This window comes from Microtus oregoni, unplaced genomic scaffold (assembly GCF_018167655.1).
Source record: "Microtus oregoni isolate MIOR12 unplaced genomic scaffold, Mior012 000009F_ref0000495, whole genome shotgun sequence".
In the NCBI taxonomy this organism is placed as follows: Eukaryota; Metazoa; Chordata; class Mammalia; order Rodentia; family Cricetidae; genus Microtus; species Microtus oregoni.
The window spans coordinates 51514242-51529313 of record NW_024543068.1 but is presented as its reverse complement, the minus strand read 5'-3'; the positions used below and the strand labels follow the sequence as shown (position 1 = coordinate 51529313).

The window sequence follows — 15072 nt, the reverse complement described above, 5'->3', positions numbered from 1 at the left end:
TAAGGGATGTGAGCCAACTAAATGCTGTACTCAACTCAGAGACTGGTTCCTTGGATTGGGAAACCAAGTCTCTATGTAGGACAGAAGTCTGTTCAGCCTGTCTTCATTAGCAAGGACAGAGCCTGTTCTCGCCTCTGGAGAGAGCTGCTTCTCTATTGTGCAAGGTATTGGATAGTCACTTGTGTTTGAAATGTCTTCCTGGGACAAAAACAAGGCAGTGCTTCTGCCTTCAAAAGTTGAAAATATTCAAGGGGCCCATCGACAAGTACCTACCAGGAAGAATTTTCATTAATGCTTCAACTTGTGATGCAAATTTGACATGTCTCATTCTAATGTGAGAATTAGTTACTATGGATTTATGGATATTATAAATCAATGTCCTTTCTCTCACTATGGTAAGAGAGAGTAGTTAGAAACATTACTATTAATATTTTATTATTAATAAAAATGCTTGTGTTATCTCTTTATAGATTCCCAATACAGTATATTGTTATATACTTAGATATTAGTTGGGGACTCAGTGTAAGAAGTATGTATTCTTGGCCGGGCGGTGGTGGCACACGCCTTTAATCCCAGCACTCGGGAGGCAGAGGCAGGCGGATCTCTGTGAGTTCGAGACCAGCCTGGTCTACAAGAACTAGTTCCAGGACAGGCTCCAAAACCACAGAGAAACCCTGTCTCGAAAAACCAAAAAAAAAAAAAAAAAGAAGTATGTATTCTTGACAACTTGAGAATTTATGAATTATGTCACTGTTGATAGAATATTTATCAGTAATTTCAAAATTCAGTTTCACACAAATTGGAGAATGAGATATGAAGTGTATGTAATAATATACAAAATGATGGTAATAAATGATGGCAACATGATACTTTCATGTAATATTTTTGTAGCTTTTGTAGGGACTTAAATATGGAGTAGCATCCTGTAGATTTGTGTTATTTTAATCTTGACCAATATGGATGTGATAAATGTCATTAGTTATTAAAATGTTATATACTTAGCATAGTAAAACAATATAGCACTTTTCTTTACTAAAATTGTGAATTAATGTAAACATGGGGTTTATTGTGACACATAACTACCACGATTGTTATAAAAGTGATAATAATATTCATACTTTTACCATCTTTCATTATGGAGAAAAATAAATCACTGTTTTGCAAGACAGGTAAAGAAATGGTTATATAATTATGCAACAAAATTAGTATTTAATGCAGAATATATTATAAAAGTTTACTTTAGGGAATGCAGAATATATTCTTTAAGATTACCTTAGAGATGAGCCGGTGAGGCCCTAGAATCACCATGTCTGATTTGTAAACATTACATTTTGCACCCTGTTTTTCATTCTTTACAAAACCTGATTTCATTCTGAATTCGGTTTTTCCCAACAAAAGGGTGAACTAATTATTTCTACATGTTTCCACTTTCCGGGCTTGCACTAGACCTTTCTCTTTATTCGTTTGTTTGTGGAATCGCGTGCTAACTATGAGTTACTCAAAGGCGAAGCAGGCACGCCCTGTGTTCAGGGAGATCTCTGTTTGGAAGGTCCTTGTGTTGGCGGCGGTGCTGTTACGCTGTTGACACGAGACAAGATGTCATGGGTTGGCTACACCATCTCAGAGCCGATGGTGGTGTCTCGTCGGACTGGAGCACACGTGTTTTCCCAGTGTCTCAGTGGCGATCTTGTAAAGTAGGGAGTAGAGATGAGGGAACAGATTGTCTTCAGACGCTTCGGTCCAGTCAGAGCTTTATTGGCGCTTGCAGATTCTACTGTTTATTTCATTAAGTGGAATCTGTTTCTTTCCCGTCCGGTGCAGAATGTGAAGGATGACGGACAGCATGTGTGGCGTCTCAAACACTTTAACAAGCCTGCCTACTGCAATCTCTGCCTGAACATGCTGATCGGTGTGGGGAAGCAGGGCCTCTGCTGCTCCTGTGAGTACTCGGGCTCTCCCTGACGTCATCACCTTGCTTGAGGGAAAACTGAGCGCTTGCAAGCGCCCTGTTTGTGTGACATAACCCCGAGCCGAGCCGTGGTGCTTATAATGTGTATTTCCCTGTAGTCCCTCAATCCTTTCAGAAGGAATTAATGATACTTTCCAACTTTCCAAGTTCTCAGACATTTCTTTCTATTGTAGTTCAGTTTTCGTGTTTCTTGTCTCTCCTAGAAATATTTAGACATCTTTCACTGGTTTCTCTTACTTACATTATATTTATATTATATTTTATATTCACCCCATACGCTAACCACTTTATTTTTAATTAGCTTTTCAAGGTGAGAAGATTCATTCAATTCTTAAAAGACTTAGATCAAATGAATAGAAATGGATTTTGTTCATTCAAGTTATCAAAAAAATGCAACTTCAAGTCTTGCATGTTTCTTTCTCTCTCTCTCTCTCTCTCTCTCTCTCTCTCTGTCTCTGTGTGTGTGTGTTTGTGTGTGTGTGTGTGTGTGTGTCTGTGTGTGTGTTTTCCCACGTGTGAGCATGTGTTCATGTGGAAGTCCACGGCAGACTTCTGCGGTTTCTTGAACCTTACATCCTGACTCAGATTCTCCTAGTGACCCACATCTAGCTAGTCCAGCTAACCATTCTGCTCCTGGGAGACTGTCCCCACCATCTGTGAGAGACAAATGGTCTTTTTAAAAGTGAATTCTTAGGGTCTGCACTCTAGTCTTTGTTTGGCAAGTCCTGCACCTGCTGAACCATTTCCCCAACTCCCTGACACATTGTGTTTACATAAAGAAAGTCTTCATCTGCTTTGCATAGCTATAGAAATACAAGGCATCACACGTCACTTCTGTTTTAATTTCAGCTCCCTTGTCTGCAAGATTAATTTTATTCTAATAAATCCACATGACCAGTTAGAGATTTGCTAAGAGGGTGGATGTGTTATCAGTGGTAGTTAATTAATACAATTGTCTATTATCCATTTAATTTATTGCATTGTTACCTGAAAATAAAGTTGATATTCTCTGAGGTAGGAATGAAGTTCTCCATTGATCCAACAGTTCAGCCACATTCTTTTCTGTGTTGTCTTGTGCTTCAGAATTTTATTTCTATAGGTGCATTATTTGACATTAAAAAAACCTACACTTCATGTATATAATTTTGAAATTACTAAGATTTTTACGTCTGCATAACACACTGCCACGTATCATATACGAGGAACATTTCTGTTGGTCACTGTGGAAGATTTAGATATGCTAGAACTTTCTGCATGTTCGAAAACAAAAACAAAACAAAAAAGCATCAAAACCCCTGCTTTAGAACTTCTATAACTTTTTAAGGGGGTAAACATTTTAGGACAGATTTGATTGCTTTAAACACAATAACTTTCAAAGACGGGTGTGGTATAATAGAAAAGGACAGTATGTGTTCCTCCAAGTTCTTGCACGAAAATCACAGACAGGATGTTTTAGAATATTATTATTATAAAATGCTATGAGCATTATAGGCATTTCATTCATAATCCAAGAAGGAGATTGTTAAAGTGATCACCTGTTTAGTTTTATAAATTTCTACATATTGATAAACTCTGGGCCATTAGTTTTGGGAGTCAGCCTTCACCTTAAAAAAACATCATCTATCTATCTATCTATCTATCTATCTATCTACACACATACACATATATAATTTACTGGTATTTGTGCCTATATACATATATATGTGTGTGTTTGCATATAAATACCAAGTTTTGTTTCCTAGCACCATAGATTGCCTCATGAAGTTATTTGTTTGGGAGAAACAATAGCATGGTGAAAATGAAAAATGAACTTCCCTGAGTGCCTGGAATGGATGATGAGGTCTACTTTCTAGAAATAGAAAACTCTGTCCTTTCCCACAGAGATAAGTCAATGTACAAAGCAGTATAAACGCACAGGCATTGGCGGCCATGCTTGCCAGCTGCTCTCGTGCCTATACTTTGTGAAATATAGATCTCTTCCTTCTAGCGAATGACACCAAGCCATTTGGCAGCCATCAATTTGTCTTTAATATTTTTGTCATCTGGGAATTATTGTGAAGGATTTGAATGAGGACTGATTTAATTAAGCATTTCCTGCTATGCCATGATGGAGGAGCATCGGTCTCTCATATGCATACTATTTCCTGTACTAATTGGCCTTTTTGTATTCCATGATAAAAACAGCCGACTTGGACTTTTTTCCTTGCTGTGGCTGATTGGATTGATTAGGGAGCTGTGGATGTGAAATGAGGTTCTGTTAATGTCATTCTCCCTCATAAAACTGCAATCAGGACCAGGGTCAGCTCTGACACTGAGTACCTGTTTCCTTTCAGTCTGCAAGTACACAGTCCATGAACGCTGTGTGGCCAGAGCCCCTCCCTCCTGCATCAAGACCTATGTGAAGTCCAAGAAGAACACAGATGTAAGTCTGGTAACACGGGCTTTCTAGATATGTCACCACGGGTACCTCCTCTTACCGATGTATTCTTCTTCTGTTCTAGGTCATGCACCATTATTGGGTTGAAGGCAACTGTCCAACCAAGTGTGATAAGTGCCACAAAACAGTTAAATGTTACCAAGGCCTGACGGGGCTGCACTGTGTTTGGTGTCAGATCACAGTGAGTAATGCATGAATGACATCACTGCCCTGGAAGGCTTCAGGGTTAGACTAAATCAGCTGAAATCTTAGAGCTTCTTATATCATCTGCCCGAGGGTTAGACTTGTTCCCAAAGAAGCCAAGACTGTAGGACTGATCTTAGAGTTGGCATGCCGATATCTCGGTGGAGACCTCCAATTGCTGCGCCCCGCGCCCCCGTGTCTGCCGCTCTGTGCGCTATTATCGAGTTCGTGAGCTTCGGGCCAGGGAGCTGAAGGTTAAAATACACAGACACACACAGACAGCGACACGGGTCAACCTTGAATTCCCCAAAAATGCCCCCTTTATTGTGTTTAGGGGCAGATTATATAGAGATAGCCACGCCCCAGCCAAACCCACTAGAAACCACTCTCCTGCCATCAGGAACTCCTGAAGGTCTCTTGCTCAGAGCAGCTGTGGGCACTCAGATCAGGGGATTCCAAGAAATTCAGGATCTGGAGTCTCACTGCTCCAACATTGGCATGTTTATATGGTTTTCACATATGGTCCCACAGAGTTCTAGAAGTTCCCAAGAAAGCAATCAGAAGCCACAAGTGAAAAGTGGGCAAAGTGAAGGGGTTCATTTCTATTTGGGCATTGGTTGCTTCTTGGGAAATCCAGCCATTCTCCCAAGCACATTGATTTCCTGTAGGTGCATTGTGAATTGGGCCCCAGAAGGTTTTGATATAGTAATAATTAAGGTCTTTTGTGAGAAGTTCTAGACTCTATCAAGTTTACTGTCCAAGAGCTTTAAAACTCTTTGGAATAAAAACAGTTATCAGATGATCCCATTATCTGTTTAATTTCTAAAATGTACTGTAAACAATCTTTTCTCTTTTTTTTGAATGTTTATTAGCCTCGAGGGGTGTTTTGTTGTTCTTGTTTGCTTTCCACAGAATAGCATATTGGGCTTTTCATTCTTAACAATCTTTCTTTAACAGAATAAACAGCAGAGGCCACTGAGATATTTACACAGGTTTTTGTGTTTTTTTTGGGGGGGGGGTAGAGCTATAAGGTTCTTCCCAAACCTTCATGTTAAACTATATTCTTAAATACACACACACACACACACACACACACACACACACACAGAGAGAGAGAGAGAGAGAGAGAGAGAGAGAGAGAGAGAGAGAGAAAGAATAGTGAGGAAAACAGGTTGACTTACATTTCAAATGTAATGAGTCTCCACTCATTTGCCAATGTCTCTGAGAAATTTAAGAAATTTAATTTTCAACAACAGTAAGAAAACTTTAATTAATTAATTTATCTTGTAGTTAGCTGAGAGAATATGTATTTAGTATTTTTCATAGCTTTCCTTGAGATACTTTATGAAAATTTCAAGCTTCACTAATTTTCATGCTAAGGTCATAGACCTGCATTCTCAAGAGCAACACTCAACTTTTACCCGGCCACTTGGGCTGCTGACCACAGCATGGGCATCTCCTCACTGCTGTAGCTAAAAGCCAGGTTTTCCTTGTCTTTCACATCATCTTCTTCATAGAGCCTGCTGCTAAGCCCTCACATTTCTTCCTTAAAATATCTCTCCCAGATCTGAGATTTCTGACTTCACATTCCCAACCTTAGCGCAAGCTCTCAGCACATCCCAACTAGATCAGAGTAAGAATCTCTTGGCTCATTTCCCTGACAGAAGGTACTTCTCTGATGTAGGCTTCTGTACCACCACAAGAAAAATCTTTTGAAACTACTAGTTTGCTATACTACGCCCTCTTCAGCAATGTATAATAATTCCATGATAATACATGCAGCCTCCCCGCCACTTACCTCATTTTGACTTTGAGTCCCACAAAGCTCAGACTTAAGTTTGAAGCACGTGTTCTTTCACTCTCCTGCCCTACCCACTCCCCAATTAGAGCTGGGTTTCTGCTGAGAAACCCCTGGGAAGGCCGTGGTTAATTCCCCTTCTTATTTCATGCTTCTCATTCCTTGGACTGCACTATCTTAAATGCCTACTAGGAACCAACTTTAGTTCTGTATTTCACTTGATATTTTCTTTGATGATAATATTTTCTTCTTCACATTTTTAAAACTTTATTTATAAATGAAAACCTGGACAATTCTCCAGACATTTCATTTCTTCAGGCCCACATTGCTGAGCTTGTATTTGCCTCCCGTGCTACAGGTTGATGGCCCACATTGTTCTCTAGTCATTGGAGGTTCTTGATCGAGGGTGGAGTTTTGAGGAATTGCTCAGATTCACCAGAACTCCTAATACGCTAGTCTTCTTAGTGTTAGATACTGAGTTTCAAATGCACTTCCTCTTGGAATTTTGTTTCAAAATATTTTGCAATTCTGCAATTGTATCTGATAGTTTAGTAAAGTTTGAAAGATCAATGACCAAGGTGCACATTTGCATTTCTCAGTCAGTGAAACCTCACTGTGTTTTTTTGTTTGTTTGTTTTTTCGAGACAGGGTTTCTTTGTGGTTTTGGAGCCTGTCCTGGAACTAGCTCTTGTAGACCAGGCTGGTCTCGAACTCACAGAGATCGGCCTGCCTCTGCCTCCCGAGTGCTGGGATTAAAGGCATGCGCCACCACCACCCGGCTCCTCACTGTGTTTGATACTGTGTTGCAGGCTACCATCTTGTAGATGTACATCTAAGTTCAAAGAATGGAGTGTTATGCCTTCTACAGCTCCTTGCTTAGCAAGGAAAATCAGTAAAGGCCTAAGAAAAAACAGTAAAAATCTATATCTCCCTCATGAGCAAGTATTTTCTGTGCTTTCAGCTTCAGGCCTTTGAACTAGGAAAATACGCACCTCTGTATCTTTGCTTATGTCCTGACACTGTTCAGAGCCCATTTCTAAGCCTGTCACATCTGCTGAAAACGTTCCTGATATGGTGTTTACTCTGCTTGCTGAACTGTTCTTGGTTGAGCACAACGATGCCTTGTCAGGCGGTAATCACTAAGATGTGAGGTTGATACAATTACTTGAGATTAATAAGAAAATTCCTATTTTATACATTCAAACGACTAGCAATATAAGGAATTACTTTTAATGAGAAGACTGAGCTCTTGATTTATAAGTTTTCCAAAGCATAGGAAGATTTTTTCCTTTAGCAAATGCCATCATTCAGGAAGTACCTCAAATTTGTAAAATATTGATGTTATGAGGAAGTGTTAACTAATCAATAAAGTTCCTCAAGTTAGGCCACTGAGTTTTTGTTCATAAGGACAAACTTCCTTCTTTTATGAATCTCTAGATTCTAATAGATATTTTTCCTTCCTTTCTTCCCTTTATCTACTATCCACTTCTCTCATAGCTCAACTCCACTCCAAAACACACACACACACACACACACACACACACAGCACATACACACACACACCACACACACACCACACCACATACACACACACTGCACACACACAGTCAAACTCCTTTTTATCCAAACTTGAGACAGATTTTTCTAATAAACATAGAGCTGACTCTAAATTAGGTGCTACTGTGAGATGTCAGATTCTGAAATTATTTCCAAGTGTTTAACTCAAGTCCAAGAAAAGCTGGTTCACATTATATGACTTTCCTAGATGTAAGCCTGCATCTCTTATCCTGTAAGAGAGTTTCTGAGCACATTTAAAAAAAAAACTTTATTTTTTTGTCTCATCTTTAAAAGATAGACAAAGATAGTTGGAGACCACATATTTGAAAGCATTTTTAAGGTGGGAACTATTCTCTTTAGAAATATCCCTCAAAGGGCATAATGCATCTGTGCTCTGGTTCATTCATAACCTCATGGAAGACCTGAGGGTCTCTGCTCTTGCTTTCTTTTGTCCCGTGTCCTTGAAGACAGTCAACAATCCTTGGCATCTTGCTGACACTGGGTCTCTTTCGTACATTCTGACCCAAGAAATAACATGGCAGCCAGTTCTAATCTGATTGTATCACTATCACACTATGCTACAACACAGGTAATTTTCAATTAAAGGGATCGGTTTCTTATATTCTGGAGGTTAAGGACTTCCAGAATGAGGGATATGTAATATTAAAAAACTTTTCTGATTCATAACGTCACAGATGACATTATATGTCAAGCCAAGATATTTGCTATTCAGCTTTCTTTTGTTTTATTGTAGGGTTGCTAATCCTTTCCCACTCCATCTAGTTGAAATTAGTTCTCTAAGGGTCTGTCTCAAAATATTGTCCACCTATGAATTTAGAGATGTCTCCTAATATATGAATTGTCAACACTGTGTTTAAGAAACAGCACCAATGCCAGAAACTTGTTTTTGTTGGTGATAGATAGTAACAACCTTCCCTTTGTGTTTCTTCTGAAAAGACATATACACTCTTGCTCAGAAAATACAGTGTTACCAGTAACCTATAGAAAATTTTGATTGAATTCTACTATATTTTGTTGATACCTGTATTTTTAGTAGACTCTTTTTGTTTAGAGAATTTTACCTTTACAAGAAACATAGCACATTTTTTTTTTATTTGCTAACCTTGGTTTGCAGCTCTTTCTTGGTTTGCTTTTCTAGTTTCTGTTTTGTCGTCAGGTACATTTCTGGGCAAGGGGATGCATCAGTGCTATCTACTACACAATTTGACTGTCAGCTCGTAAAAATAATCAGTGCTTTTATATGTTGTCCACAGCATTGACCTTTACCTCTATAAACAATATCATGCAATGAACATCCATTAGAATATATTTTCAAGATGTCTGTTTATAGTTTTCTTTAAAACATAAGGTATTCCAGTACATTGTTAGCTAACACAGAATTCTTTCTTAAGAAAAGTTCCTGTTAGTACACATTTCTACATTACTGACAGGTAAGATACTTATCGAGTTATGGACTCTGCCACGTGATGATGCTTTAAAACTGCTCCAAGTTGCCCAGAAAAAAAAATCAGAACAATAGGACATTGTAGCAGATAAACTTGAAAATACCATAGAGGGTTAGTTAGGTCCATAAGGGCAGTATCCCAAGGGAGCTATTGGCAGCTGTACCCTTTACCATAGAGGGTTAGTTAGGTCTATAAGGGCAGTATCCCAAGGGAGCTATTGACAGCTGAACTCTTGCTCATCCTTGACCTCTTATCTGTTGATTATTTCTAAGTTCTTAGGTGTTTTTTTCCATTTAAGCCTTAATATAAAATTTGAGCACTAATTATTTGATTTACATTTTATATTGGAAACACATAAGATTCAGGGGCAAGGGAGTTGAGACTCAAATGATGCCTGGGAGTGGTGCTCCTTTTTTGCGTGAATATGTGTTATTTTAGAATATCACAAAGAGGAAGACTCCAATGCAGTCTCATCATGCACACAGGAGGATTGGCTTATCAGAATTTTCTGAGCATTTGACCCTCAATTTTAAGGTTTTTTTTCCACATTATCAGAGAGTAAAATTTTCATCTAAGGCTCCAGAGGAGCCTTAAGACATAGGATCTGCCTTGGGATTTTCATAGCGTCTGTATTTCCATATAGAGCTTCTATAACAAAACGCCATAAGCTAGGTGGTTTAAGACAATGTACATCTGTTTTCTTATCACCTGATAGACAATAATTCTGATGTAACAATGTCAGCAAGGCTATAAGCCCATGGCAGGATTTGGGGAAGATTCTTTTGTTGTCTCCTAGTTTCTAACACTTTCTGGAAGTCTGCGGTGTAGCTTCCTAAAGACAGCCTGGCTTCTCACTTGTAGGCTTCCCACCATGCTGGTATCTCCTGGTCCAGAGTCCTTCTCCCTAGAAGGCCTCCTATCAATGAATCTGGCCCAGACAAATCCAGCCTGAGCATGTCTTAGCTAGTATATATTAACATAAACACTATATGCGAAATAGTTTCACATTCACTGGTATCAGGAGTTAAGATTTTGACTTTTATACATTATTCAGAGCAGATCCCATCCACCTCCCACATGTCAGCCAGTTACCAGTGTATCCAAATATCCAGGACCTTATTTATTTTATGAGAATAATTTCCAATAAACTACCAATATATTTTAGAGTTAATTTAAGGAAGCTGCGTTTTTATTGCCCAAATGGAGTATAGGTTTACTGAACACAGGGATTCAGTTGCTTCTTTGTTTTTAGTGCCTCTTATCTCTTGGCAAAGGTCAGCAGTGCCTAAGAAGATGCTTGCCCCACCTTTCTGTAGAGCCATTCATGTGCTACTGTGCGAAAGAGATGCTGAATTCAGATGGATGTGTAAAGATATTTTATTTCCTATAATACACCCTAATGGGCACTAATCACAGTACAACCACTTGAACTCTGTTTTAGAACATAGAACAGAAGGAATCCCCCTCCAGTGCAGCATCCAGTACCAACAGTGGACCAACAATGAGCCTACACTCAGAGGCTGATTAACTGCTTATGGGAAAAGTTAATACAACTAAGGGTAAAAGGAGTGACCTTCTGAAAAGAGTCGCCAAACTATAAATTGCTGTGGTACTATTAAAAATATATAATTTCCTCGAAGTATGAATATTTTATACTAAATTTATATAAAATGGTAAAGAAAGAAAATTCTAAATATTTTTAAACAAGAATTATTTTTTATCAAATCTTTGACTGATCAAACCATCATGTTGATTTAAAAACGTCACTACTTTATTCATTATGTTACATAAAAAACTTGAAATTAAACTGTGATCAGAGTTGATAAAAATATCAGTGAAGGTTCATACATATTGTAAAATAAATATCACATTATATGATTACATGCTAACTGAATGTCGTTCTGGTAAATACAATATAAAGACACACTTTTATAATCATAATCATCTTCTTTTATTTATATCCTGCTCCTACTGAGATGAATCTCAGGTTACATTTACATATTGAATTACAAAGTTAAAACTAATGATGGGATCAATTATGCCCCATACTGAGCTGTGCACTTTGGAATGACTTTGAGAAAGCAGGAGGGTCAAAAAGAAAAAAAAATGCATTCACAGTGCACAGTGGTTTCAAGATTATGCTGAAAGATAAGCAGGGGAACACTGGAACAGTCAGTAATTTGTGTTTGTCAAAGAAAGCAAGATCGTTAGGTATAAATTTTGCAGTAAATTTTCGAGCCTCCTTGTTTGTACAATCTTGCAATACATTTTTAATGTATTATTGTATCTAAGTTACAATTCGCTCTTGATATTATCCCTTTCTCCTTTCCTAGCTGCACAATAAATGTGCTTCTCATCTGAAGCCTGAATGTGACTGTGGACCTTTGAAAGACCATATTTTACCACCCACCACAATCTGTCCGGTGGTATTGGTGAGTTTGTTCTTATAGTTTGCATGTCACTTGTGGTTATCGTGAATATATCTATATTCACTGTTGTAGTAATAGCAGCGGGCTGTGTCCCCGGCACCCGGTTGCCCGCACGGCTAGCTTTACCTGAAATAATTACATGGAAACTGTATTCTTTTAAACACTGCCTGACCCATTAGTTTTAGTTTTGTATTGGCTAGCTTTTACATATTGATCTAACCCATTTCTATTAATCTGTGTAGCCCAAGAGCTGGCTTACCAGGAATGATCTTAACCTGCGTCTGTCTGGAATGGGAGAATCATGGCGACTCCTTGACTCAGCTTCTTTCTCCCAGCATTCCGTTCTGTTTACTCCGCCTACCTAAGGGTTGGCCTATTAAATGGGTCTAGGCAGTTTCTTTATTAATAAGAAATCACTCCCACAATTCACTATAGCAATAAGTATTTATGGAAATAATGTTTTTCATTAGTAAAGGCAAACCTGTCAGTCTTACCCACATTATCCCTCCTGAGCAGAAGCCTCTGCTCATGGCATTCTCTTGGTGTCCAAACATGGTGGGGTCAAGCATGCTCAAACTGAAGCTGACGTGACGGTTGTCTCTTAGTCATGCTGGACATACCAGAAATTATATGGGCAGAACGCTTCTACATTTTACATATTTTATAGACCTGGCTTCCCAGAATAATGAAGTTATTCTTGTGGGCATTTTGCAAGGAGTGCACATTCTTTGTCTCCACTGTTGAGGTTTCTCCTTTAGATCAGAGGCTACCTGAGGTGATGACACAGAACTTGAAATACGTTACGCTTTCTCACTGTTTTTTAATATTAAAAATAAATTATACTATCTGATGATTAATAACCTAATTAAGTAAATATAGAAATGAAAAATGAAGGGTATTCTGAGAAGATTCTTAATAAGGATAAAAACAGACATTCAAAGACAACATTCACAATTTTCAGAATCTGAAATTGTTTCTAAATGGAAAGCCATTTCAGAAAACAAACTACATAACACACAGCTCATTTTCAAAAAAACACAGTGACTAAATGGCTGGAACTTTGGTTTTATATAACAAAAATACAACAACTAAGAAATATTAGACAAATACTTTTGTAAAGGTCAACTGAGAAATTAATCAAATTACTCAATTCTCACCCACTTATGATTCATTTTGTTATTATCTGCAAAATACTAATGTGTTTTAAATACCTTTACTTACAAAATCATTAGGAACTCTTTGTCAAATTACTAAAAGAAAAGAAAATATCCTCATATTGCAGAAGACAGTATTAACTAATTTCAGTTTCTTCTCTCAATATATTTGTTGAACATATGTAACAAATGCAGTTATTTATAAATATTGATTCATAAATACTTTAGATTTTAAGTTAATTTACTGTTATCTTTATCTTATAGGGAGATTGTAGAATTTATACAATATTTTTCTTTTCTTTAAAAATATTGTAATTTTCCTGACTTAAATTCGTCTTTGACAAGAGGTTTTAATTCCCACAGAAAGCCTGATTTGTTTTTCTGTCATCATAACTCGGGTGGGATACCCAGCTCAGCGAGGGCTGTTTTGGCCAGGCTGGGTCACAGAATGTCAATCATGAGGCTCAGTCTTATTTTTCCATCACTCCTTTCTTTGGGAAACTGACGGTTTAGAAACATGTGTTACATGGATATTCCTGCCTTCTAATAATCTAGAAAAAGATTTTCGTTGCTTTATTTGGATAATTTTGATTCTGAAAAGTTATTTTCTATCATCAGATATTTGTAAGGTGCTTATCATGATTTGTATCTCAACATTTGTAGTTGAATCATTACACTACGGTCTATTCTGAAACATGTTCCTCTCAGTGGGAAGCTTTTATCTACCTTTAAGTGACTTTTACTATGCCTCATCCTGTCTTTGATTTTTCTTGGAACTCTTTCTTTATCATCTTTCCAGGGATTGTGATGTCATGTTGCCTAATATTGGTTTGTGTTTGGCTTCTTGTGTCAATGTTTTACATTTTTATTATTCTTCCTAATGAGATCCTACATCTCTGGATGATTTTATTTCTGTGTAGACCATAACCTGGAAGTTCCATCCTATATTCACACCAACACATCTACTATATTATTATTATCTCATGTCGTAGCCTGTTTACTGAGTTCACATACTAGGACAGATGCTGTGTTAAAAGTATTAATTTATTCAGCAAGCATCTCTCGAGTTCCAAAGAATATTTTAGGTAGAACCAGATAGTAAAGAAGAAAACCACACCATTGCCTTCATGTATCAGTTGGAGGAAATCATGGTGAAGTGTACCACAAATATGTAGTTAATTTGGACCCCGGTTGTACTAAAGCACATGGGAACAGCGTGGTGGTTGCTAAGAGCTGGAGGAAGGAGAACAAGGTTGTGCTGGCTAGTTATATGTCAACTTGACCTAAGCTAGAGTCACTGGAGAAGAAAGAGCCCCAATTAGAAATATTTCTCTATAGGATAAAGCTGTGGGCAGGCCCATAGGGCCCTTTCTTAATTAGTGATTGATGTGGGAGAGCCCAGGCCATTGTGGGTGGAGCCACCTATTGGCTGGTGATCCTGGGCGTATAGGAAAGCAGGCTGGGCAAGCTATGTGGAACAACCCAGTAAACACCAACCTTCCATGGCCTCTACATCAGTCCTGCCTCCAAGTTTTGGCCCTGTTTGAGTTCCTTTCTTGACTTTACTTAATGATGCATTATGATACGTGAGTAGAAACCAAATAAATAATTTTCTTCCATCCATGTTATTGGTCATGGTTCCCTCATACTAATAGTTGCCCTGACTAGGAAAAGCGCTGTTGTCCAAAAACAGGAGAAACTCCAATGGCACAGTAGTTGTCGGTTTAGAAGCATAATTTGAAGAAAGATAGCTATAAATAATAACGCTGTCCAGGACACTGAAAAATTGCAAACAGACTAGATTTCAAGTGTTTTTACCACAAAGCTTAAAAGGATAGGTTGATTGTCACTAGTGTTGATGTAACCCAAGAATAAAAACACATCAAAGTCATTATTTGCCTTTACTTGTGATTCATAAATCATGACTTTTCCTTCCAGTCCAGTAGAATGAAGGTCCTAACTGAAGTACACAGTGGTATTTCTTGTAAGAACAAGTAACACAATGATAGAAGAATAAAATATTAGCCACTTCATATTTTAAAATAAGCATCAAGATAGAGGAACATTTCTCTTTGTGTT

At 37.9% G+C, this 15072-nt stretch overlaps 1 protein-coding gene across 10 annotated transcripts in view; it reads left to right on the top strand.

The window, feature by feature from the left end:
- Dgkb (diacylglycerol kinase beta) overlaps positions 1 to 15072 on the top strand; it is a 600883-nt gene that overhangs the window by 175642 nt on the left and 410169 nt on the right. For all 10 annotated transcript variants that reach the window (XM_041658354.1, XM_041658352.1, XM_041658353.1 and 7 more), the window contains 4 exons: positions 1822 to 1939; positions 4303 to 4391; positions 4471 to 4587; positions 11744 to 11842. In XM_041658354.1, the coding sequence (XP_041514288.1) occupies positions 1822 to 1939; positions 4303 to 4391; positions 4471 to 4587; positions 11744 to 11842 (423 nt within the window). The remainder of the gene's footprint in view (positions 1 to 1821; positions 1940 to 4302; positions 4392 to 4470; positions 4588 to 11743; positions 11843 to 15072) is intronic.